Genomic DNA, 25998 nt, shown 5'->3' with positions numbered 1-25998 from the left:
CCCTGTGCCTACAATCCTGTCCCTAGGACACCTTCAAGGTGAACTTTAGAATAATAGGATTTTAAGAGTGGAAGCATATAATGATACCTTTGCCCTTTTAAAGGGCCTTTGCCAGGCTATCCTCTACAAATCACACACTTTAAGAGAGGAAGGACCAGAGGCAGAGGTTAATGATTTGGTTACAGACATGCACCTAGATGCCTAGGGGAGTAGCAATTAAAGGCACATTTGAGGAGCTGGGCCATTTTCTTAAGTGAAGGTTTCCCCTCATTCAACTTTCAAAAGTCTGGATTCGGCCATATGAGCTTTTCCTTAAAGCAAAGAAAGCAGAGCAATAAGAAAAGGTGTTACTTCCAGCTGGAGAGACAGCAGTGTGCTGTGGAGGGCGGTCTTAGCTTTTCCCATCTCTGAGGATATAACTATAGAACCCAATTCATAGACTTAACTTAACTATGAAGGGGAGCCTTGACCACTCTGGAAAATCTAACTTAACAGCTCTTGAGTAGAAATCACAAGGTAGGCACAGAGGAAGCCCTAACGCTTTCACACCAACACCAGAAACATTTTTGTTACTTGGATGGGTGTTTAGGGATTATTTTTTAGTAAAGAAAAAGTATGCTGGAAATGTCCTAGAAACAAAAACTTGATTACTAAATATTACACATTTTAATGCTGCTGGATTCAAAGGCACCCGTCATCCTGCAAAGAAGCGCTAGTGGGTTCTGTGGAAAATTAAAAAGCAAAAATATAAGTCCTTTCTTTCATATTTAAATCTCCATGATGTATTACGCTCACAATAAGAATGCTACTTTTGGCAAATTAACTAGCTTCCAACTAGCTTGCCCCTTTTATCAAATGAAATATTAGCCTCTAAGAGTAACAACAATACAGAATTGCATGGAATACTACTGGCAATAACCTCTGTAGCTATTTTAACCGTTTACACATGGGCCATCTTCTTGACAATTTGACATTTCATAAAGGAATCAGCTAGGATTCAGTATTTATGGCTTCATGTTATGCTATTTTTTTCAGAAACTTTATAAAAATGAAAACCTTCAGATCCTTTAAGATAAAACCTTATCGATCACAAACCACATCATTTACTGTGCTCTTAATCAACAGAAATCTAAACCTACAAACTAGGAGCATTCTGAAACACCTGTTAGATGGGCCTCTCAAAGTACACTCTAACTTTGAAAACGCCTGTGTGGCCACTGCCCATGACAGTTTCTAGACATTTTGAGTTTTTTAAAGGAGAAAGAGCAATGGAAAAGAGAAACATAGCCAACAGTCATTAAAATAAGAAAATCTAAATGAATTTTGATCATTTTAATAAATATATATCAAGAAAACTTCACTTTATTACAACAACACAATCATATACAAGCATCTATCATCTAAGTTTTCAACATCAAATGTTTATCAAATATTGAAAATAAAGGACAAAACATCACTATTCAGCCATAACACAAGAACAGGTTTTAAAAATTGGTCCTTGTGGACATTGTCCAAATGATGATCCTACTCATACACTGTATGAATGAGACCTATATTTAATATTAATAGCAATAATAAAAAAGCTTTATCTTGGAGAAACTGGGAGGACTTACTTATTTCCTCCGTTTGGCATTTGGTTCCTGTGAAGTAGTGTGTAAGGAGGCCCAAGTCAGCCAGTAACCTTGGAAATGGGAATACAGTTTAGCAGGCAGAGTTGGCTGGTGTGGAAGGAAGGATGGTCAGAGGGGTACTCTGAACATCCTTGCCAATGCACAAATGAAAGAAATGATTGAGAAAAATGCTGACCAAATACATAGGAGCTTTTGCCGACTGAGTCCCATTTCTCCAAAATAACTTCCCCAAACTAAAATCTTTACATTCTTTAAGATAAAACCTTATTGATCACCACATCATTTATCAACATTGTGCTTCGTAATCAACAGCAAAAGTCATATATAAAAAACCACATGCTTTTATAATCTAAACGAGTGAAATGATGCAAAACAGATTAAAGTATGATGCATGCCACTGGTTCATGAACTTCATTGGACAAGAAAGCGAAACAAAACAACCCAAAACCCAGAAAACCCAAACCCCAGCAACAGACCGTTGCCATAGAAAAGCTCGAGCAGCCAGTGCTGGTTTCTAACAGCTCTGTCTATTGTTTCCTCCATCCCTTTCTAAAAATGCCAAATCCGAAAGCAATTGGGCATCAAAAACAAAGGAAGAATAGAGATGTTGAATCAAAAGTTGAACGCAATAGTTCGACATTAACGGTTTCCAAACAATATTGATCCACCCTGTGTTTTTTTTTTTTTTCCTGTTTGTTAAATCCCTGCTGTACTCTGATTTATCCTTAATTTTCACACTGGCAAAAATTAAGATAAAGTAAGGCACCACAAATCGCCCTGTATAATATATCTCTAAAAGCCTCATCACCCATCACAGGCAAGCAGGGATTAGCCTCTACTCATCTTGTTGATTGCTGCCCCTAGACAGGTGTGCCTCGTTACGTTCTATTCCTGTTTTCATCTGTCACACACTGACTGTTGAATCCAAACACTTAACAGCACCAGGAAGCCATTTCACCTAGCTCCCTGTCTTCAGTCTTTTAGTCAGAAAAAAAAATACTGTATCACAGAGAAGCAGCAGACATTCTTTGCTGGTTATATTGATTTGCTTACCCAATAACTACCTAATTAAGTGGCAAACAGGTGGAAGGTTCTTCGCTAGTGACAGGCTCCTGGAGGTCACGGAAATATCACAAGGGCACATTGCCCCCCCCCATTCTAATCTACTGATCTTTTCTGTAAGAAAACTAAGATATACTTTTAAGCGTCAACTGTGTTCTCGGTAACGTCACCACATTTATAAGTAGCTCGCCGATGCCTACTATACAGGTGTCTTATGCAATCTGCTCTCCAGGCATTAAAATGACATGGCATGTTCATGGCATAATTGTATCAGTTGTACAAAACTCTAAAATCCATTCAAAATACAATTTATGAGAGCTAATTGATCATGCTGTGCGTGCGTCAAAGTTTCGGGGAGAAGACGGCTCATATCTTACTTCCTTTGCTGCAGCACAGTTTGTTACTTGGTGAAGGCTCCTTTTTCCTTAAGGACTTTTTCCACGACTCACTTACATTGCTCTTTTCATTATATCCAGTCTCAAAATAATCATAAAATTGGCCTTTGCACTCAAAAGCAAGGTCATTTCCCACAGGTTCATGGCTTAGGGGGCCACCATCCCTGTTGGTGTCATCATTTGCTTTCTCGTTTAATTTGGCCTTTTCCTGGACACCAAGTGACCTCACATTAGTAACAAAGATTTCATTGGCAGGTATCTGGCCATCGCCCTTGTAAATAGGTGCACTGCCTACATCAAAATCCACCTGGTGGGAACAGCTCGGTAAAGGCAGAGGGGGAGAGGAAGAGGAAGATGAGGAGGAGGAAGAGGCAGTGGTGGAGGCATTTCCGACATTAGCATTGACAGAAAGGGGTAAATTTAGGTAGTGACCACTACATTCTTGGTACAAGCAGCAGGCATGAAACTTTTCACACTCCTCTTTGGCCATCCGAGGTCGTTTCCGGTAAGGACAGTCTTGAGCCATAAACCACTCTTGGGCAGAGGTGCCATTGAAAGAACAGGCAGGAAAGCACCAGTTATTCTGCATGATAATCTCTCCATGGATCCTTTTCATCAAATTGTTTATAAGGACAGATCTTCGGAGGTACACTTCAGGATCATCGATAAACTTTAGCTTTTCTAAGGACATATAAAGGATGTGGGCTCGTTCCTCAAAGATTGAGATGGTCTAAAAATCAAAAAAGGAAGAGAAAGCTTAGGAAATGGTCTATATTAAAATATCATCACAGCACATTTCTCTCTTGGCAGTTTGGGAGTCTGGGAGTCTGTGATCTTGTTTCCCCAGGTTGATTTAGAGATGCTGTCCCAGGGGCTGCTCATGTCTCCCCTTCCCAGCAGACTCACTGGTGATGTCGAGCGCTGGGGAATCCAGCCACAGTGCAGAACTCGGCAGGGACAGGTCAGGATGTCTGCTCTTTAATGGCTGGTGAGGGGGATGCCGAAATGCTCAAAACTAATCTATGCTGTTAGAAGTCAGGAGAGGGGGTTCTTTGGAGGGCAGAGAGGTAGTGACTAAAAGGGGACACAGGAAAGGTTCTGGGTTGCTGGTTATGTTGTTTCTTTATCTGGATGTTAGTTATACGACTATTTCACACTTTGTGAAATTCATCAGGCTGGACTCTTATGACACTTGGGCCTTTATGTGACACATATATATTATATGTCAATAAATGCTTTTTAGAGTATGCCAACATGCAGGTCATCATAAGTATACTTCAGACCCTGGCCTAGCCGTCAAGGGGCATGAGATCTGGCTGTCAGGTCTCATGGCTCTCTCTGGCTGTTTTTCTGGGTTTCATTCTTGCAATTATCTTTGCTTGATAGAAGGACAAAAATAATGAATGAGGCTCAAACCCTAAAAGGAACTGTTGGTTGAAGGGCCAAAGTAGGCTTTTTCTGGTGTTGGGCAGGTGGACAGATGCAGAGAGGGAATCAGATGACTCACTCCTGAGCTGTGTGATACCATCACTGTGTGATCATTGCTACAAACCCAGTGGCAATTTGGAAAACTGCTATAAGCCACAACACAGAAACCAAAAAGGACTTAAAATGCTTGTGTCCTGGGGGCTAGCTCTTCCAGGTCATAAAAAAAAAAAAAAAAGCCAGCCTGAGGAGCTGTGAATTAAACCAGCCCAAGCTGACCTAACGGAGGAACTACAAATGCAGGGGAAAGCCCAGCACCTGCCAAAGCATGCTGATGACATTTTATGAGCAGAGTCAAAGCAACATCTAAAGGGTGGGAGTGGGGGAGAGGGAGTAACAAGTGAGGAAGATGATTAAAAAATTAAAATTCTTCTCTGAGTTTCAAAAAACTCTGGTCTGGGTTATCCTCTCCTCGATTAAACCAGCAGATTGTTTTTGAAGGAAGGTAGCCATAAGGAAAAGGAACTGGTATTTCAAAAGCTTAGATAGCCAGTTTCGTACTTCTGTGCACTTTCCCAATCCTGTTATTTTCTTCTTATACATGCAAAAAAGTCAGCTTTGGTCTTTTCCTGGGAATGAATTATATATTTTAACAAATGAAACATGTGTAATGAATGCACCATGAAGGACGTTTCTTACTTTCATGCACACGTTCAAAGGATGGTGAGTCCCCCGCTGAGAGGTCAGGAAAAGCCCTGGGTGACCACCCCCGTGTAGGCACATACGTGTGGCATTGGCCATGGTAGCTGGAGCTCAGACAGGGGGAACAGGTCAGGAAAGAACAGGTGCATTTCTGCACACGTGAAAGCACCAGTCACCATGACCCTTAATGCAACTTGAGAAAATGAAATCATTAGTAAAAAAGACATTCTTCAGATTATATAATTTTGTTATTTCTGGGCAGAGGAGCTCTTGCTGGCTCTTTCTTCAAATACTTGTGAAAAATAACACAGGACCCAAAAAAGTGACAACGATTAATATGGCTCTGCTGAGAAGTGGCTCATTTTCATTGCTTGGGTGGAACGATTTAATTTCTGGAAATGGATCAAGCAACTGTTACTAAGTATCTTAAACTCTTAATAAAAATAATGACTATTAAAAAAAACATACTTTATGGCTACAGCTGCTGAGTGGTGGGTGAAAATCCTCTTCTTCCACATACTTCCTCTTAAAGTATGTGATCTTGGATGTTGTTATAGGATTTGAAATTCCCCTGTAATGTGATCCTGTGGTAATAAATCAGATACGACAAATGACATGCGGTTTGCCAGAGGTTCTCCAAACAAAATACTTTCCTTGCCTTGCCTTTTAGAAGATAACTTGGCTACGTATTTGTCTGTACATGTGGTGATTAAAAATAAACATTAGTCTTAATAGTTGCTATCATACGGAATCCTGTGACCCAGGCTAGGCAAGGATTTCTAGACAATTATAGACGAAAATGACATATTTTAGCACTTACTAAATACTCAGAATCTTAACTCTGTGCACAGGCAAACAGCAACATTCATAAAGGGGAGTAGTGTAATAACTCTGAAATAATATTAGTATTTATTCCAATTATTTAATTAAACCCATGGTAATATAACACCACTGTTCAAATGTATGTATCTTTAACTGTAAGCACTAATAACCAAATAACATTTAAATATTACTGGCTCTCAGTAAGTAAGCAAATTATTATCTGCACACTGGAGTCATAATATTCCTTCTTTTAAAATTTTAAATTTTTACATTTAAAATTAAAATTCAGGGTAACAAAAGTCCTTTTTGCTCTCAAAAATGTAACATATCAACCATGAATAAAAATAGGGTCTAATTTTTAAAGAGCAAGTTTTTAATCCTTTTTAGCAAATCTGACTTCAACAAGTACTCATTTTACATTTTAGGTTTTTGGTTTTTTTCCAATCACTAGTACTACACAAAAATCCAAAGGAACTCACCTTAAAGTATAAGAATAAAGAATCAGGGAGAACATATTTTTTTCTGGGCTTAAAATTTTTTTTTCCTATAATACCAAAGCCAATTGCACGCTTAATAAAAAGAAGAGCCACATAGCTGCTGGCCCAAAGTGCAGATTCCTTTATGTCTCATGGGATAAAGATTTCATTGTCAAGCCCACCAGGGCTTGTGAAGCTCTGAGAGAACCATACAGTTCCAGAAGGTAGAAAACTGAAACTCAAACTGAAGTTTCAAGATCTGGTTTGGTTCTCTTAAAAATACAGATGCCTGACTTTTACCCGAGGCAGCAGCACATGGAAACTCAGGTTTGAATGCAATTAACATCACTCCTGGTCCTTTCCCTGGAGCCTTGGGCTCACTTATGAGCGGTACACAGGCAGCCTGGGACGTCCCTGGAGCACGAGCTCTCTCAGCTCAGAAGGGCGCCCCAGACACCACCGTTGCCCATCAGTCTGGCCGCAGAGGGCAGCAGGGGAAGGTCAAGGGCAGTACCTGCCAGCGGGGGACCAGCTCCCCGGTCTCCCTGCAGAGGAGCCTGTGCTGGCCCTGGGGGGCTTGGGCCTCCGTAGCTGTCAGCCTCCCATAGTGTCTGGTACCCGGCAATTTCAGCAGCTCCTTCCGAGACAATGGGCTCGCAGAATCTATTCATGGACAGAACCAGAGTCATCTCTGACAGCCTCAGATCTGAAAAAAAAAAGAAAACAGCCCTAATCAAGAGCAAGCCAGGGGATGGCCTTGGCTCCTTCTTCGTTTGCTTTGGGAAACTTTCACGTCTCAGTCCTCCCCTTTGCCCTGAAACATTTTATTATTTTTTCAAAGAAAACCTCAGCAAACTCTCTTGCTGCTATTAGCTCAGCCTCTGTGCTCAGCAATCTGCATTTCATGGGCGGATCTTTAAAAACCCCATTTCTTATTGTTCTCAGATTCCCCTCAGCCCTCTTCCAGACAGCTGCTTTGCCTCCTAAACACATTTTCCTCCTGACCTTCCCGCAGAAAATGTACCGCTAAGAGGCAAGGCCAAAACCCTTGCCGCTGTCTTTCTATTAATAAGGCAAAATCAATTTTCTAGTCAATCCCCTGAGAGTCTCCTTTGATGAAATCCGCTAATCAATCAAAAGAAAAGGAAGGAGGAGACAGAAATCTTCCCCGGAATCCCTACTGATGCTCTCAGCTTCAGTCTGTTCCGCTGCCCGCTGCCCCCTCTTCCTCTGTTTCTGCAGGGCCAGTTCCTCTACAACATTCTGGGGCTCTCTCCACTTTCTTCTCCCAAAGCGAAGCAGACAGAGACACACTTGGTAGTTGTTTCCACCAGCCCTGATTGGCCTGAACTGGATCTGCCTCCAGTCAAAACACTGAGAGATGAAGACAGAAAATTGGCTCCAGTTTCCAGCCATGAGTTGCAGTCCCACAGGAGCCAAGCACAACATCAACGGAGCAGGCGGAATATTAAACAGGAGCCAGGGCTTCAGGGCCAGAGGCAGCGGACAACTCTACACCGCAAAGCCCAGAGGCAAGGCAGAAACTTTCCAAGAGGCAAAACACCACTGCGCTTCTGTCCAGTTCACGCCCTTCCCCAGGGTCTGCGGGGCAACTGGGAGCCTCTCTACTCTTGGGATGCGCCCTGGGCTCCTCGGCACCTTGGGTGGTGGGGGCCTTTCCCTGGGGGCTCAGTGTCTTCACCTGGTCCTAAGTAGGGCTCAAGGTGGGGTCCAGAGTGAGTGCAAAGGAGAAGAGGATCTAAAGCCAGAAGACCTCGGGGCCATAGATCAGTGGTGACTGCAGAGCAGCCTCAGTGCCGTATTATCCACCAATTCCTTTACGAGACCCAAACCTCCACTATCTCACTTTGCCGTTTAAAGAACTGTCACGAAGAGTGATGACAGGCCTGCTTCCTTGAAGACTGATTGTCTTTCAAATAGACGCTAAGGGTCTAGTTCTTGCTTTCTTCTCCAAATTATACAGCTTGTAATGTTTGGGGGAAAGAGTGAATCTACTATTGTCTCGTGGGAGACTATTATTACCTACATGTTATAACAAGGGTCCACTTCCAGGTAAAAGGAGGAAAGGCACAAGGGGAAGGGCTTCATTAAGTAACAATGTCCTTCTGGCTAACAGAGCAGCTCTTGGCAGCAATGACTCCATCATCCAGACTCCTCTCTGAGACCTGAAATTCTGTCCCAACCTCACTGAAGAAGTAAGTCAGGCCTTCTGACATACAGGGGAGGTGTCCAGGTCAGTGGCTGGAATTAGGACCCAGCTGATTTGGGCTGCTAAATTACCCACCCCCTTTCTTTTAAAATGCCCTCCAAAGAGGCAGCAGCAAGGACTTATTAGAAAACCTTATTTCAAGAGAATAAAAAAGGTTCAATTAATTCTCCAAAAAGAAATGGTCGGACATGCCATTTATTCTGTTCTTTGAGTCATCAATCAAGAAATTTAGACCACACTGATTTCACAAACTAAGCCATTCTATCACCCCTCAAACTCGACATCCAAACCAAGTATTTATTTCCTGGAAGACTCTTATGAAATGGTCCAATTTCTTAACTTATCTAAGAGACAACTGTATCAGGAAGTGCTATTGCCAGGAGCACATGAATTATATAGCTTTTTCTCAGAGTCGGTAGCCCCTGTCTCATTGACTGCCACAGTATTTTCTCGCTTGAAATTTACACTCACTTTGTGCTAGATTCTGGGAATAAGATCCAAGCTTTTTGCCTACGTGGAAATTTTATTACATATAAACCAAAGCACGTTGACAAATCCATATCGTATAAGACAGAGAAGCATTTGCAGGCCCCTAGCAGCAATTACCTTTGTTTAAAAGGACATTATATGGGTCCTGTGCTATTTTATGTTAGTAAGAGTTTGTTGATATTTTAACGACTTATCCTTGTAGCTTTTTGGTTGTTAAGGATTTCAGCGTTTCAATTTGTTAGTATTGTTTCCCGCACGAAATTCTACTCATGCATTTGAACTTGAAACATGCCATAATAGTTTTTATCTTGGCTGTTTCTTTCCTTTTATGATATCTAGTTTCAGTAAGTTTTTCTTTTCTTGAATGGGAAACTTTTACACACAAAATCCTAAACTGGAGAGGTGAGTTCCAAGAGTGATTTATGTAAGTCCGAATAAAAAAATAAATGAGTTGGGATTATCTGGGAGCAGGGAGGAGATTTTGCAATTGAATCTTCCTAGTCTATCCAGAACTTACACTGGGATGTTAGGAAATTAAGAAGGCAAGTTTAACGTTCATGAAATATTGGAGTATGGGGCATGATTCTTTTTATTTGTATTATATGTACAGATCCAAACTGTCATTTTTTCTCAGTACAATGAGATTTACATTATAATTCTGCTACTGAGTTCAGAAGTTGAAATTCACAAATTTGTGTGCTGTTGACACTAGAGTCACAAAGATGTACATATAGAGTAAATTTTGTTTTTTTTAACATCGTTGGTGAGTGAATTCAAAAGAACGGTGTTAAAGTGTGTTTTGTCTACACAAGTGTTTAAAAAAAATAAAAACTAGAAAGGTCCTAACCTTTTATCCTCAGGCTCCTGCATGTCTGTTTCGTCAGCCAAGGGAATGTAGTAGAATGACACCTCAAGCATTCCCAGAAGGCCAAGGGCTAAAGTGTCAAGTTTTTCCAGCAAATGTTCACAGTAAAGTTACCAGGCATTTCTATACAACTTGGTTTTTCCAGAGGAGTTGGGCTTCTTCTTTCCTTGGAGCCATCATGATGCTAATAGAAGTAGCACACATAACAGGGTAGCTGCAGATTCAGTGATGCCTTCCATCCAGCAGGCGATCCTGGTCACTATTTGCCAACCCCTCCCCTTCATCCATCATTAGAAAACATTTTATTAAGAGCATTATAGAAGTTAGAGGTGTGATTCCAATACTGAAATGCAAGAAAGTAAAGGGCTGGTATTTCGATACACCTTTGACACTGCCGGTCTTAGCTGTCCTGCCCAGGTGTAATCAATCAAGCCCTTGACCTGACACTGTTCCTAACAAGACCTCAACAGCTTGTCCAGCTCGTGGTAGTGGTGGTGGTGGAAGGGGCTGGGTGGGTGGAATGAAATCCTTCAACCCTTCTAAATAGAGAGATACTACTTTTCTACGAGTCCCAGCAGTACACCTGTCTGCCCTGGGAAATACATTTCCTCAGCTGCAGCTCTGAAAGGCCAAAATCTTTAGGTCGGGTTCTGGGGCTGGAATGCGGCTGCTGAGCAGGAGGGAGACGAGGGGGTGCTCGGGTGCCCGAGCCCGGGAGCCAGGTCTCCCCATCCCAGGCCTAAGACTGGGGTCCGAGGTTTAGAGACCCACCCCCTGCAGGCGGGCAGCAGACACCACGTCCGAGTTCCCACACTGACACACCCTCGCGAGTCGGTGCCGCAGCCCAAGCCCCTCTCCGGGGAAGCGGGCAGAGCCCTGCAGGCCGCCGACCGAAGGAGAAAGTAAACAACACCCCAAGTGTCTGGGAACAAAGGCAAGTTGTCTTTCCACGGTGCTGGAGCCGTGCGCCTCTCCTGAAGAATAAGAGCTATGATTATTCTTCCTTTTCTTCTTCTTCTTCTTTTTTTTTTTTTTTAAACCAAGTTTCCTTCTAAGGGCAATACACACCAAAGGTAGGATTCCAAGGAAATGACTCACGGCGGTTGGCAGGGCTCTAGAGAGGCTGGCCCCGGCCCGCGCTCCAGCCCGCAGCAGATGCCTGCCCGGCCCTCCCCCCTTCGCCGGCCAAACCCACTCGGAGCCCGCGCCTGCGGGATCGCCCTGCGCATCCGTTGGAGCCGGGCGGCCAGGACTCTGCCCGTGCCTCCCGCAGGCGCCCGCCGTGTCCGCGCCACCCTCGGCCGCGGAGCCGCCTCTCCCCCCGCCTCTGCGGTCCCGGCCGGGCACTCCGGAAAGTTGCTAGGGCAGTGGAGGCGGGAGGGGAGGCAGGGAGGAGAGAGGCGGAGGCGTGGACCAGGCGGGCAGCAGCCGAGCCCGCCGGGGAGGTGAGCTGAGGACAGAGGAGCCGCCGCCGCCCGCAGCGCGGCTCGGCTGCCTGGGAGGAGAGTGCGGGGGCGGAGGTGGCGGGGGGGACAGAAGGTGTCAGCTCCTGCAGCTATTCCTTTTTCTTGCAAACGCGCGCTCCTGACATCCACCATCCCTCCCTCCCCACCTGCCAAGCGCCGCGGCGTCCAGACCTGGTGGCATCCCTCCTACTGACCCCCGTCCCCCAGGACAAGGGAATAAGCGGCCACTGAGGACCCTGGGGTCTCACTAGAGCTGTGGTCCCCACCCGCCCCTAGACTCGCCTCGGTGCGCGCGGGCTGCAGCGCGAGCAGCCCTAGAGGCGGCGGTGGTTCCCGCCCGGGTAAAGGCTCCGCGGCGCTCGCCAGCGCCGGGAAAAAAAGCCCGCGCCGCCTCCGCGCCCAGCAGCGCCCCGGCGCCCCAGCCGCCCCGGGTCCCGCTTCGGCCGGTGCGCGTCCACTCGGTGACCCCGGAGCAGCCCCGGGGCCGGAAGGGCGCGCGGGAGCCAGTCAGCCCCAGAAGACGCCCGAGGGGACCGGCTGTCGTGCTCCACCCGGCCCGGCCTCTCCGCCCCCGCCGCCCGCGCCCAGCCCGGCTCTTACCGCGGGGTCAGCCGGAAGGCGGCGGCCGCGGCTCTCGAGCTGCTCCTGGCCCTCTCCGGGCTCGGCGCCAGCCCGGCCGCCGGTACACACTCGCGCGGGTCCCGGCCCAGCGGCCCGGTCGGCGGTGGCCGCTGGAGCGCGGCGGGCGAGGGTCCCGGCAGGTCCCGCCGCCGCGACTGGGGTGCTGCGCCGCCGTCGCTGCAGACGGTTATGGTAATGAGCGGCTCTGTCTAGCGAGGAGCGTGTGAAACCCGTCAATCCTGTTTGCCATTTCCCCGTGGATTTCCGAGGAGAGGTTCTGCAGGATGCCCCCAGGGTGAGAAAAGGAACATGACAAGCGCGCCCGCTCTCCTTCCCTCCCTCCCTCTGCTCCCGCCGCCGCCGCCGCCGCCGCCGCTCCTCAGGCAGCACACGGGGCGCCTTCCCCTCACCCCAGCCCGCCCCCTGCCTTCTTCCCTCCTTCCCGCCCTCCCTCCTTCTCTCCTCCCCTCCACTCCCCTCCCCTCCCGGTGCCCGGGGACACGCGGGCCCAGCTCCAGCCCGCAGCCCAGACCCCACGCGCTCCCGGGCTCCCGCCCCAGCCCTGGGGGCTCGGCTCCAGCCGAATAATGTATTCACTCTGCAACCTTCTGAGACGTCTTCTCTTTTTTTATTTGGTTTACTTTTTTGTTGTGCGTGCGTGTGATTTAAAAGAGAAAGAAAGAAAGAAATCTGTGCCTTTCCCACCCTTTGCAAAAGACTTTCTTCTCCTTTGCCACAGCAAACGGAGATGAGAAACAGATGTCTTTGCAGGACCAAGCAGTTATTCTCCCCTCGCCACCCGCCCCCGCCCCTCTGGAGCTGTATATGTATAAAAAAGCAACCTTGGTCAGACTGCAACTTGAATTGGTAACTCCTTCTGGGTGGGGAGCCTCAAGGGAAAGCCTCCAGGAAATAAAAAGGTAATAAAGGAGGCTGTCCTTGGTCAAAAGAATTTAATTTAAGCCCCGGAATCACATTATTTTGCAAATAGTAATTTTCCCCTATATTGGACTCAACTGGAGTTTGTGTTTTGAAACATTAATTCATAACTTCTGTCTAGGGACCCCTCCATAGTCGAGATGGGTCATTTCAGGTGTAATGAACACAGAGGCTTGGAAGGCGTAGACCTAATAAAATGGGGGGAAGGCACCTGCACAAAAGTGTTACAAAGACTGTAATGTTTGTTTACTGCTACTATGCCAGATGTGCTAAATATAACACTTCTTTAAAACAGAGATCCTCCGACTGTGAAAAACCAAACCTCTTGCTGCCTGGCTCCCTAGGAATCAAGAGGAGGCACAGACTGAAAATCAGGGAGAAAAGGAATAAGATCAAGGATGAGGATTAGCATCTGCAAATTGAACCCTATCTAATTTGCATGTTTATTTCTTAGAATTGTAATTAAATTTGTGTAATAAATGTTTTCCATTTCATTTGTACGCTTAAAATTTGGGTGACTGACATGCAGTTAAGTGAATTTCTTTTTTTTAGAGCAAATGTAGTTTATTCAATAAGGCAGCAAACAAATATTAAACATAATTAGAACTAATCTGCTTTGAAGGTATTTTTGCTGAACTTTGTACATTAAAGACTCTCAGAGGTTTTAAGGGTATTAGGAAGCTGAGAGAAGGCAATTATGCTGAAAACAGACTAACTCAACAGACTTCCAGGAGCACTATTTCATTTTTTCCAAAAGGCATTTCAGGGTTGCATGCCTAGGATTGGGAATTGGGCATCCATCTTGGCTTTATTCTGAACCAGATTAAATTGCATTGGCTCATGCACGATATATAGGCCATTATGATGATAATTTAAGAATTGTAAAGATTCTACCCAGGTTATGGATAGAACGTAATTTTCATTTAGGTGGGGCGAGGAAAGGCACAAGGGCATTTAAAGCAGTGCAGGTACATGAAAATCTAAGTGTCTAAAACTGGTTAGTGCCTAACTCAAATAAAGAACTAAATGTGAGGGCCTGGAGGCATGGCTTATGATTGTTTTTATCTGCCCGTATTAAAGTTTTATAGCATCTAAAGGACTATGGGGAAATCCCCACATACCCTTAGCTGTGTCAAAATACATAAAACCAAAAGGAGCAAATTAAGCATAAAATTGAGAAAAACATGAGACTTGAGTATCAGCATGGGTTGCATTGGCATCTTTGGAGCCTTGGCTCTGAGAAATGAGCCTTCTGGGAAACTGGCATTGCCCTTGGGTGGGGAGGACTCTTGGCTTTAATGTTACGAGAAAATGACATCATAACAGAAGTATGGAATCATTCTACTTCACAGCACCCTTGTGGTTCTGAGTAAGAACTTGACCCTGTCCTTTTCAGATATGTTAGGTTAGCATGTTTTACCGAAAGCTTTCCCTGGCCTACTTTTAATCTCAAGCTTAATGTTTGCAGAAATTCAGGGCCCAACTGTTGACAACGCGAACTAATGTCTACAGGCAGAGGAGGCAGTCAAATGTCCGTGGAAGGAGAAACATCATTTAAAAATTTCAAGTGAGTAAGTGGTGGCTATGGCACAAGGAAAGGACTCACTCACTATACATCAATAATGAAATATTTGGAATGAATGAATGTAATTTATGAGCTGCAATATTCAACCTGAGAGCTCTGACGTCATCATTCCTGGATGTGTGTGCGTGTGTGTTTGAAGTTCCAAGACAAAAGTTTGATTATGAAACTTAGAATATCTTGAGCTGCAAATTCACTGAAGACCGTGATTGTTTTTCTTCAGTGAACAAAGAGAGTGCCAGACTTAAAACTGCTGAAACCCATTTCTCAAAAACTTGTTATCATTTGAAAGGGGGATTTCTCAAGTAAAATTTGACGTATTCAGATTACTGTGGACACAGTGCCCATTTGGGTTCTAAAAAGTCGGAATTACTGGCATTTTTTAAAAAGTGCAACCTTTTTTAACAACAAAAAGGGATATCTAATATTAAACCTCTCCAATTCCTCTTCTCTTATTCTCAAACCTTCTCTAATCAGGCTTTCTTATCCCATCACTCCATTGAAACTGGTATTGTCAATGACATCAGTGACCTCTGGGTTGCTAAATCCAAAGGGCTTTTCTTGGTTCTCATCTTTCTTGACCTGTAAGCAGCATTTGACCAGGTTGGTCACTCTCTCTTCCTTGAAAACTTATATCCTGTTTCCAGGACAACATACACACCTGGTTTGCCTCCCACCCTACTGGTTCTTCCTTCTCAGTCTCCTTTACTGATTCTCTGTGACCTCTGAAAGCTATAGTGCCTCAAGCCCAGTCATTGAACCTTGTCTCTTCCTTTTAACCACTCTCTTGTGGAAATCACTCAGTCTCATAGCTTCAAATACTGTGTATATTCTGATGACTCCCAAATTTAGATCTCCAGTCGAGATTTTTCTCTTGATCTCCAGACTCCACTTAGATGCTTAATAGACATCAGAGGATTTACAGATCCCAAACCAAATTCCCGATTGTCTCTGTTCCCCCTTCCTTAATATTCTCCACTCCAGTTAATAAACCACACTATAGCTTTGGAGTCACCCTTGACTCTTTTTTTCCTTTACACCCTACATCTAATACATCCAAAAATCCTTAAGGCTCTACCTTTAACGTTTTTCTAGACTCTGATCACTTCTCATTATCTCTGCTGCCACCACCCTGGTCCAAGTCACCATCATCACTTTTGCCCGGGATATTGCAGTAGCCTCCTCCTTGCTTCAGTCTCTGGTCCTTTCTACTTTCAGTCTCAACCCAATAGCCAATGATGTCAGTTTTTGCTCAGACTCTTCCTAACGCTCTCCATTTCACTCAGTATAAAAACCACATCCTTACAATGGCCTACACAGGCTGCAAGTCTCCCTTTACTTCTCTGACCTCACTCTGTCTCCAGCTACTTTGGCTCCAGTGTGTCAGGCCTGTGCTTACCTCCAATTCTTTCTGTTCCTCCAGTATGTCGGGCCTGTGCTTACTTCAGGACATTTGCACGTTTCCCTCTGTCTGAATGCTCTTTGCCCGGATAGATGCACAGATCATCACTCCACCTCTTCCAAGTCTTTGCTCACATATCACCTTCCTAACAAAGCCTGACCACTCTGCTCAAAATTCTAACACTTAGTCTCCATATCTTATTTTATTTTTATCCAGAGAATTTATCACCTTCTAGTAAGTTCTATATTTTATATATTTATTCTATTTATCACTTATCCCTTCTCACTAAAAAGGTCCTTGAGGGCAGGGATTTTTGTCTTTTTTATTCACCCCTGTATCTCCAGCACCTAGCACAGTGCTTGCCATATTGAAAGCACTCAATAATTATGTACTGATTAACTGAGCAATTAACTGACAGTTTCACATATGTACAGAAACCCAAACAAGGCTAAAATAGAGCTACTTTAGTCTAGTGTATGTAGAGTGGTGAAACATGCAGTTCATTTTATCGCCTACTCATTTGCCTATTCTAGAATTCTCTGACCCAGTGCTCTTATCTGCCCTGCAGCATTCCAGGACCTGAAGACACTCCCAAGATCCCCAAGCACCCAAATTGTTTCATCCTGTCCTGCCTTCATTGAAAGTCCCCAGTACCATGTTTTCATCCAGGTGGGTGCTCGTGCTCTGGACCAGCCCTCGTTTCCGCCAACGCAGATTTCCATCCATTGCCAAGATGCTTGTCCTAAGCCGTAGTCTTCAGGTTACAAAGTATGTAAAGTTGCTCTCCAGAAAGTCACTTCTTGGCAAAGCCACCCTTTCAGAAGCCAGGAACTCCTCTACTGTCTTTTTCATCCTCCATCAAAACTTGCTAAGAAACCTTCAATAATTATGTGCATTTTATATGCGAGCATTGAGCTAGGAACTGCAGGTGAGGTAGAAATGAATAAGACACTGTTCCTAGACGACACTGTTCCTAGACTTAGGGAGTTGTCAGTGTAGTGAATAGCATAAGACAGGCATAAAAATAATGATACTATTTAGTAATTCAGGGAATAGTGGCTGCCATGGGAGTTCAATGGTGGGACAGATCACATCCAGCAGGGGGGCACTCCAGAAGGACTTATTGAAGAAAGCGAAATTTGAAGTTGACCTTGAAGGATAGGCTCTTAATGGGTGGAAGTGGAAAATGGATGAAAGTATTTCAAGTGGAGGAAACCATTTGAGGCACATAGGTTGGAAAGCTAAAGGCATCTTCAGACAACAGTGAGTATTCCAGTTTTACTAGAGGGGTTAAAAAAAAGCATGTGAAAGTGGAAGGTAGATGAGGCCATAAGTTAATAAACATTGAAAACCAAGATGAGTTTGATTTTAATTTAATGGGCAATGGGAGAAATAAAGGGTTTTGAATTGGAGAATGACACAATCAAAGCCCAGCTTTAGGAAGAGTAGTGTACAGTGCAGAGTGGTGTTTCAGCAGCCCAGGTGAAGGGAAATGGGGGTCTGTGTTACAGTGGGGGTCCCTGGAGAGGAGGAAGGAGACAGGTACGAGATGTTGCAGTGTTGGAATCTTTAGGATATTATCATTGATTGGTTGTGGGGAAGGGAGGAGTGAAAGATGACTCTGACGTTTCTGCTTGAGTTACCGTGTGGTTAAGTGAACCCACAACAAATGAGAAGAGGCAAGTTTGAAGGGAATAGAATGTGTTGCCTCTGCTTATGTTGCGTATAAGATGTTCACGGAACAAACAGATGGAGATGTCCGACAGACAGACATCTGAATATTCTGGTCTAGCTGAGGATAGAATTTGAGAGCAAATTATAAAAATTTAGGATGATTTCAATAACTATGAAGGTGGAAGTCTTAGGACATGATGAGGTAATTGAAGACATTACAGAGAATTTAAGAGTGAAAGGCTTGGGTCAGCACCTTGAAGAATCTGATAATATTCAGAGGTTAAAATAATGTTTTGGCCTAATGTGTGACCTCTTTCAGGGATTTTTGTATTTAATGGTGTACTAAGACCCTTTTGGCTTAAATTTAAAAGAAGAAATTTGGGATGTGTTGGTGGATGGGGGGGTAGCAGGCAATCTTTCCTGACTATCCTGACATCACAACACAGAAGTGGTTATACGCTGTGCTTCCTCGTGTGACTGAGTCTACTGATTTGCCATCACAGGTGGAAAGGGATTTGATATTTCATCAAAGAATCTTGAGAAAATCCCTGAAAAGATGTAAATCATTGATAACAAGCTTGGAGTGTTTTCTCTCAGGGATATTTGTATTTTAATAGGAGTCTCCTAAATACCACACAAATTTTAATCAAAGTAATTAATAATTAATGACATGATTTCAGATATAACACAAGCCAATAAGTATTATTTCTGAATGGAAATCACACAACGTATATGATCCCTTGTTCAGCGTACTGTTTGGGGGCACCTATATTAGTGACTAGGTAGGAATGGTTTACAGTAAACATACCAATTATTTGTAAAGAGATGTTCTTCCAACATACTTGGTAATTTTTGCCATTTAAAAATTTCTATTAAAACACTTTTAATGCTGTGAATCTTGTATTAGCTACAAGAGTGTGGTGCTTGGGTGTACATCACCCTTACTATTCAACCCAAGTCTTCAGGAAAAAGATGGGTCCACGTGAGGCATGAAAGTTGGGTGGGACCTCGATAACCAGAGATGGGGAGGGAGGAACCCCCCATGAGGATTAAGGGCAAGTGCTTACATGGTGTGATCCAGGGATGAGGGACTGGACGGATAGAAGCCAACTCTAAGGTTTAAATCTTCATATTTGGAAAGATGGCAGTGCTGTTGTCGGAAGAATTATGTGAGCAAGAAATGGTCAAAGTGTGTGTGTGTGTGTGTGTGTGTGTGTGTGTGTGTATTGGGGGTGGGGTGGGTTTAAAGTTTGTACAATATGAACTTTTTACAATATTCACTTAGTAAAGAAATAAATGAAAAATGGTGATATGAATACTTTCTGGGTATGTCACCTTTTTCTGTTAAACTATTTTCCTTTTTTTTTCGTCCAAGGAGATTTCCCCACCCATATTCCTTTCCTTCCTTTGGGATCAAGGGCCTGTACAGTTTTTTCTTGACCAAAAACTTAAGCACATGTGCTCACCTGTGCCAGAGCACTGGCTCAGAAGCCTGAGTTACTGAATAAAGAGGTGCGGTGTTTCGTCTAAATCCTGAAGACAGATTTTGGCGAGACCAGGGAGAGGCTAGGTGGGGTTGCAGGAGGGGATGCAGAGCTGGCCAGCAGAGTGGACCCCAGTTAATCTTAAGCCTGAATAGAAATCTCACCACATAAACAAGGGTAGGATCCAAAATTCACAATTTTGTCATCCTTTTTAAAAAAGACATAAACCAAGGGGAATGAGACCCCCAAAGGGGGCAGTCTGTGGAGAAACTGTAGCTACTTGCAATTTGATTTCAAAATCCCTTTCCTACTTTATCTACAGATAAGTACATTGTTGTAAAACAGATAAGCTAAACATTTTATGAGGCTTAATATCAGAACAGCAGGTTATATTTATGATACTATGTCATCATATCAAGAAGCATTTATTAAGTCACTAATAATTGCATTGGCACATAGAGAATTAATACAACATGGTTCTTTCAGGGGCTTGAGGAGTTGGCAGTATTTTCTTGGACTCGCCTTTTGTCTTATATATGTGTAATTTCTAGAGGTCCTTTCATCTTGGTGCATAGCTATTCTATTTTTTTTTTTTTTTGCAGTTTTTAAAAGATTAAAGCCTCAGAGAAGAGTTTTGGTAGCTGACGAAGGCAAGGATGTAATCTGATTAAGTAAAATTTTAAGCTATATAAAATTATAGAGATTTAAGTGTGACCCTAATTACATTTATTAAATATTACCCAATTTGTTTTAAGTGGTATGCTGTCTCTTTACTGAACGAATCAATACTGGGTTTAAGTGAAATATGTGCGTTTTTCACAAGCATGTTTGATTTCCACAGGTCAAACATTCTATAACAGAGACTAGGAGAAGGAAATCAGTATTGTGAAGGCATAAAGCTCTAATGAGGATGAAAACGTAAGGGAAGTATGTGGTTATCATTCTGCCCGTCTGTAGGCATTAGCTTGATTTCGATCTACTTCATATAATGTCCATGTACACAGTGCCAATAGAGTAAACCAACTGTATCAATAACTAGTGTCAGGAAAGGGGAATAAGGAGTCATGTTTCACCAGGGGGATAGTTGAAGACAGATTTGTCTTTGAGCATTTCGTTTTGTATTCCTAGTTTCTGAGTGATATAAAATGCATAGGCATATCAAAATTCATAACAAAAACTGCTTATGCCACCAGGAAGATGTATTTATTTTCAATAATGTAAAGGGAAAAGCATACAATTGAGGTGGAGAGAGAGAGACAGAGACAGAGAGACAGAGAGACCTGCAGCAGACATCACCTGAGTGGGAAATTACACATCCTGCACGCACACGCCCGCTCTGCACACACATGCACAGAATTCATCTCTGACAATTTAATTGTTTAATGGTAGGACTAACAAGGAATCCTTTCTAAAGTAATGGCATATAAAGGCTTCCTAGTGAAGTTAATATTCCTGCTGCATTTGATGGGTGTTTCCCATTTGTGCAGTTCTGCCCTAACAGACTCCTGGCGTTTGATGGGGGGGAATCAGGAAGGGTGGCGTGTCTGTGCTCAATTGCAGAATCTGGAGAATGCCTCAGCCTGTGACCTTAGCCTCGAAAGCAATAAATCCGAGGCCATGATTGGCACCAGAGCAATGGCTCCCATCAGTTGTAATGTCTTGGCTTGCAGTCTGAGGATCTGGTCTTCGTGGACTGTAGGCTGGGTGTTTTGGGCACAGGGCCCTTGCTTCTTATGTAGTTATCTGTTTTCTCTTAGCTCACTAGAACCAGGATTTGGTAGCCATTTGTGCTGAGTTTCAGGACACCGGTTTGACCAGTCTTCCAGATAATGAAATGCATGATGTCTCAGATGCTAGGGTTTGAATCCTCATCCTGAGCCGCAGTCTCTTCTCCTCATATTTCCTTATGGTTCAGCCTGGCTCATTTCGGCGCTTTAATTGGATCCCTGGGTGGCCTTCCTGTTACAGCAGTGTACACAACCACAGATGCTCTGCGAGAGGAATAACTGTGTCTCAAGAAACATAAAGTTCTCAAAGCAGACCCTAAAATGTTCTCATTCTGTAGCTTCCATTCTTAAATCAATGCATTTTACATTTATTACTCTGGTTATTTAACTTTGAAAAAAAGTTTCATTGCCTGCACCAGAGAAACCCGGTGGTGGTGGTGGAGATAGAGTTTGACCACAATAGAGAAGCTGGTTTGTTGTGGAGCAGCGGTTGCCCTTTGGTTGTGGACTGGGTCCCAGGCTGCCTGCTTCTCTCCCCGAAGGTCTGTGTCTTTCAGTCTAGGAAAAAGCTTAGTAGGCAGAGTTGAAAATGACAGACTATTTTAAACACACGCTTTATATCCCACAGTTCTGGTTCTTACTTCTATTATCATTACTTATTCATAGACTTTTATTCCCAAATATCATTACCCTTTACAGTAATAGGATCAGCAAAGCGACCACTTAAAACAAAATAAACACACACAGGAATCCGAGGCACAGAAACGTTTCCCCCCTTCTCTCCAGCTTTCTGCCTCTCTCTGACTACCTGGGGGAGAAGCAGTTCTTACCAGGCACTAAGAAGCTCTGCTGCTTCAGAAATACCAGTGTAATGGGGGCTTGGCAGTGGGAAATGATATGAGGCCTCCAGCAGTCTAAGGGAGCAGCAGAGAGGTAATGAAATCTGAAAAAAAAAAAAAAAGAGAGAGAAAGAAAGGAGTGGAGGAAGGTGGAAATCAGGAAGAAAACTAAGAAGAATATACAGTGTGCATCCCTTAAACTCAATTTCAGCAGAGGAAAATCCCCCTAAAACAGATCCCATTTAATTTAGAGCGACTCTAAAGTGGGATCACTTACTTATTGCTTGTATAGTAAGAATAGCCACAGTACACTGAGGGCCTACTACATGCTCAGTGCTTTCTGTATGTTATTTGATTTGTACAGCTGTTAATAGCGGGTGTGATTATCTCCATCTTACAGTTAAGGAAACTGAGGTTTAGAAAGGTCAAGTGACTTGTCTAAAGTTGTGTGCCTCAATCTGGTGGGCCCAGAGCATACATTTAGATTTTATGAGTCTAAAACTGCTCACTAGAGTTTTTTCATCCCGACTCCCACTATGTTATATTGCATTCTATTTTATTCAGTCATTTGTCTCTCCACTCATATATTTATTTACATATATACCAACTTGTTCCAGGAAAGATGTAAGATGGTGTAAAGGCCTTGGAGCTACACACATATCTAGGCAGCTTGCACGTGGTGAGGACATTCTACTTATTTGTTGATTGAGCTGTAGAACATCAACTGTCAAGAGTTCAGAATTCTCTCACTGTGGAGTTCCCTTCCTTTTTTATCTTTAAAAGTAGGCCAGCCAGAAACCCATCTGTGCAGGATGGCTTGGGCCCAGAAACTGAGCTAACTAATCTCCCCAAATCTCCTCTACGTCTATGCTTCTATAAAGGACTAGATTAACATGCTGTATGGGAACTATGTTTTTTTCTTTAGTAATTAATTACAGAGATGTAAAAATTGAGTTGTTAGGAGGAAAAAAGAGTAACTTTACCATGATGTAACCTGACAAAAACTACTTCAACCAGGTGATCAAGGTCAACATTAAAAGTGTTAAATCACGCTGATAGTATGTACCCTTGATATGATGTGATAAAAATGAAACTTTATCTCTGTAGTCTTCCGCCCCCAAACTCATCGCTACCGTCCAATCATGAAAAAATATCAGACAGATACCAACTGAGGGATTCTAAAACTGCCTTACCAGTATTCCTTGAAACTGTCAAGGTCATCAAACACGAGGAAAGTCTAAAAAACTATCACAGTCAAGCGGAGCCTAAGGAGCCAGGATGACTAAATGTAGTGTGCTGTCCTGGATCAGGAAAGGACATTAAGTGGACACTAAAGAAATCTGATTAAATGATGGACCTCAGTTAATTGTAATGTATCCGTGTGAGTTCATTCATTGTAATAATGTACCACACTGACGTAAGTGTCAATAATAGGGGAAACTAAGTGCAGGAACTCTTTGTACTATCTTCTCATTTTTTGGTAAATCTGTAACTTCTAAAAAACAAAATCTATAAAAATACTTTCACACGCACACGCACGTGAATTGACCAAGATTTTTGGGAGAAGGAATGGTATGAGTAGAAGTAGAATATATGTCCCTGTCCTGAAAGCCTAACCCAATAATCAGGATGGGTGTTTCTTGGATTTTTATGACTGGCTTTTTTGTTTTAATTTATTTATTTTATTTTTGGCTGCGTTGGGTCTTCATTGCTGCATGTGGGCTTTCTCTAGTTATGGCAAGCGGGGGCTACTCTTTGTTGTGGTGCGCGGGCTTCTGATTACAGTGGCTTCTCTTGTTGCGGAGCACAGGCTCTAGGCACGCAGGCTCAGTAGGTGTGTCTCATGGGCTCTAGGGTGCAGGATCAGTAGTTGTAGCGCACGGGCTTAGTTGCTCCGCAGCATGTGGGATCTTCCCGGACCAGGGATCGAACCTGTGTCCCCTGCATTGGCAGGCGGATTCTTAACCCCTGCACCACCAGGGAAGCCCTATGACTGGCTTTTGAATAACTGAAGATAGGATCAAGCTGCTAAGGAAGGTCCACTCAGTTCCTGGTTCCCAGCAGATAATCCTTGTTGAATGAATAAATGCCACTGCCACCTACACTTCATGAAGGAGCTTTTCTGGCTCTAGGATGCATATAGCTTAGCTTGGGTTCCAGACCTTCCAATGATGGTACCCTGCACCCCAGTCCAACATGTAGCTACTCCAAGGTCTCTGTCTCATTCTTCACAATCCAGCAAGAGTTGTTGAACCACTCCAGAAACCGGTCAAATAACTATTTCCATTCAAAACTCTAATACCACATCCTGTTTGGCTTACTATTTCCTGGGGACATCCAAGGTCTCATATGTAGCAGTGCCAGTTACATTGTCACCAGTAGGAATCACAACCTTTTGCATATCACAGTACAGTTGTTGCAGATATATCAATTTCAATATCTTTGAAATTGTGGTAGTTATTAGGTTTGCTACTGTATATTGATATTTAATGCATTAATAAAAAGCCCATGTATCACCGTATCAAACATTTTAAAATATTTTTATTTTTGATAATTGTATTTTAATATAATTGGTTTCCTTTGTAATCATATGGTGATTCTAAAATGCAATTAAAAACATTTTTCTGCGAAGGGGTCCAAAGGCTTCTGCAAATTCCCTAAGAGGCTCATGGCACAAAAAGATTAACACTTGATGTAATGGAATAAACACTCATGAGTCCTAAACTGCGTAGTCTCCATCAAGTCCTTGGACCTCTAGGTTCCTCATTTTTCTGACCGGTTCCCACCTTGGGGGAAAAATTGAGCAGATGAAATATTTTTAACAAATAGGGAGATGCTTGTAAATTGCGAACCCATGTACATATAAGGAATCATTGTTATTATTGTTATGTATGTTTGGCCATTAGATAAAAATGACTTTTTATTGAGGTTTTAAATGCAGTTCATTGCTAGGAATACTTCTCACCCAGTGATTTAGGCCATGCTTACATGAGTAAAGTGAAATGGAAAATTGATTCAATTCTCTGGATAATAATTCATACTAATAGTTTCCTACGTTTGCCTGCAACATCCAGATAATCAAAGAAAATGTGATTTTAACTTGAATTATCAGCATAGCTATATCACAATCCTCAACTCTTCTTTGAATGTATAGACTCAAGTGCCAGAATTGAAGTTCTTAATTCTAAGAGGAATAGAATCTTTTCAGGCCTTTATTCTAGAGATACTCCAGTTGTGCACATTGAGATAGACCATGTGTTCTAAAGACATAAGTGGTTGACTGCACTGAAACACGTATATATCATTAATTAGAAATTTCTTCTGTGTTAGGCAACATTTTCAGTTCCATTTGTTTTCACAGATCCCTAAACCACTTGAACTTCTGTGTAATGCATATGTCTCAGGACAGTGTTGTCCAGTTAGAACCACAGTATTTTGCCGTCAGAGAATATTTTAAATGGAAAGGCAGGCTTACTCTTGCCTTACAGTGTATAGATATTAAGCATTCTACACACAACTATGTGCATTCATCTTTTAAGAAAACTTACAAATGAAATGTAAACCGACAGGAATTGGATTAGGTAGAAAATCAAATAAAGAATGCAACTGGAAAGTCGTAATGATCTGATACCTTCCACCCCTGATGTAAAAATAAATGCATTTGTTCAGTTTAAAGAAATCAGTAATTACATTTTCTTCCTCTGCTATCTCACCCCCCTCCCCAGCTTCTCATACACAACTATACAAATGTAACTCTAAAAAGGAATCTAATTCAGTTGATGATGCATTTGTGTTGTGAAGATACACTATACCTATATTGACTCTTTGGAAAAGATTTGCAACAAAAAGAAAATCATCTGGGAATTAGACCTTCACTTAATAGAGAAAGCATATTACATACCGTGCTAGTTTGCCAGGGCGGCCATAATGAAGTAACACCAATTGCGTGGCTTAAGCAATTGAAATTTAATTTCTTACAGTTCTAGAGGCTAGAAGTCTAGATCAAGGTGTTGGCAGGGTTCGTTCCTTCTGAGGACTGTGAGGGAGAATCTGTTCCATACTAAGCCCTTAGCTTCTGGCGGTTGGCTGGCAATCGTTAGCATTCCTTGGCTTTTAGAAGCATCACCAAGGTCTCTGCCTTCATCCTGACAAGGCATTCTCACTATG

The 25998-nt window shown here is 43.0% G+C and overlaps 1 protein-coding gene across 2 annotated transcripts; it reads right to left on the bottom strand.

Annotated features, from left to right (window-relative positions):
• Nucleotides 1-1361: 1361 nt before the first annotated feature.
• SERTAD4 (SERTA domain containing 4) lies at nucleotides 1362-12461 on the bottom strand. 2 transcript variants are annotated; one of them, XM_060130741.1, is made up of 5 exons: nucleotides 12164-12461; nucleotides 10080-10440; nucleotides 7028-7219; nucleotides 5684-5799; nucleotides 1362-3818 (listed from the first exon to the last, which is right to left on the bottom strand). In XM_060130741.1, the coding sequence occupies exons 3-5, from the start codon at nucleotides 7200-7202 to the stop codon at nucleotides 3060-3062; spliced, it is 1050 nt and encodes a 349-aa protein (XP_059986724.1). In that variant the 5' UTR covers nucleotides 7203-7219; nucleotides 10080-10440; nucleotides 12164-12461; the 3' UTR covers nucleotides 1362-3059. The 2 variants fall into 2 exon arrangements, with proteins under 2 accessions (XP_059986724.1, XP_059986733.1); XM_060130750.1 differs by lacking the exon at nucleotides 10080-10440.
• Nucleotides 12462-25998: the final 13537 nt, after the last annotated feature.

This window comes from Lagenorhynchus albirostris, chromosome 2 (assembly GCF_949774975.1).
Source record: "Lagenorhynchus albirostris chromosome 2, mLagAlb1.1, whole genome shotgun sequence".
Classification (NCBI taxonomy): Eukaryota; Metazoa; Chordata; class Mammalia; order Artiodactyla; family Delphinidae; genus Lagenorhynchus; species Lagenorhynchus albirostris.
Note: the sequence above shows the minus strand (reverse complement) of the source record. Positions and strands in the feature narration are given on the sequence as shown.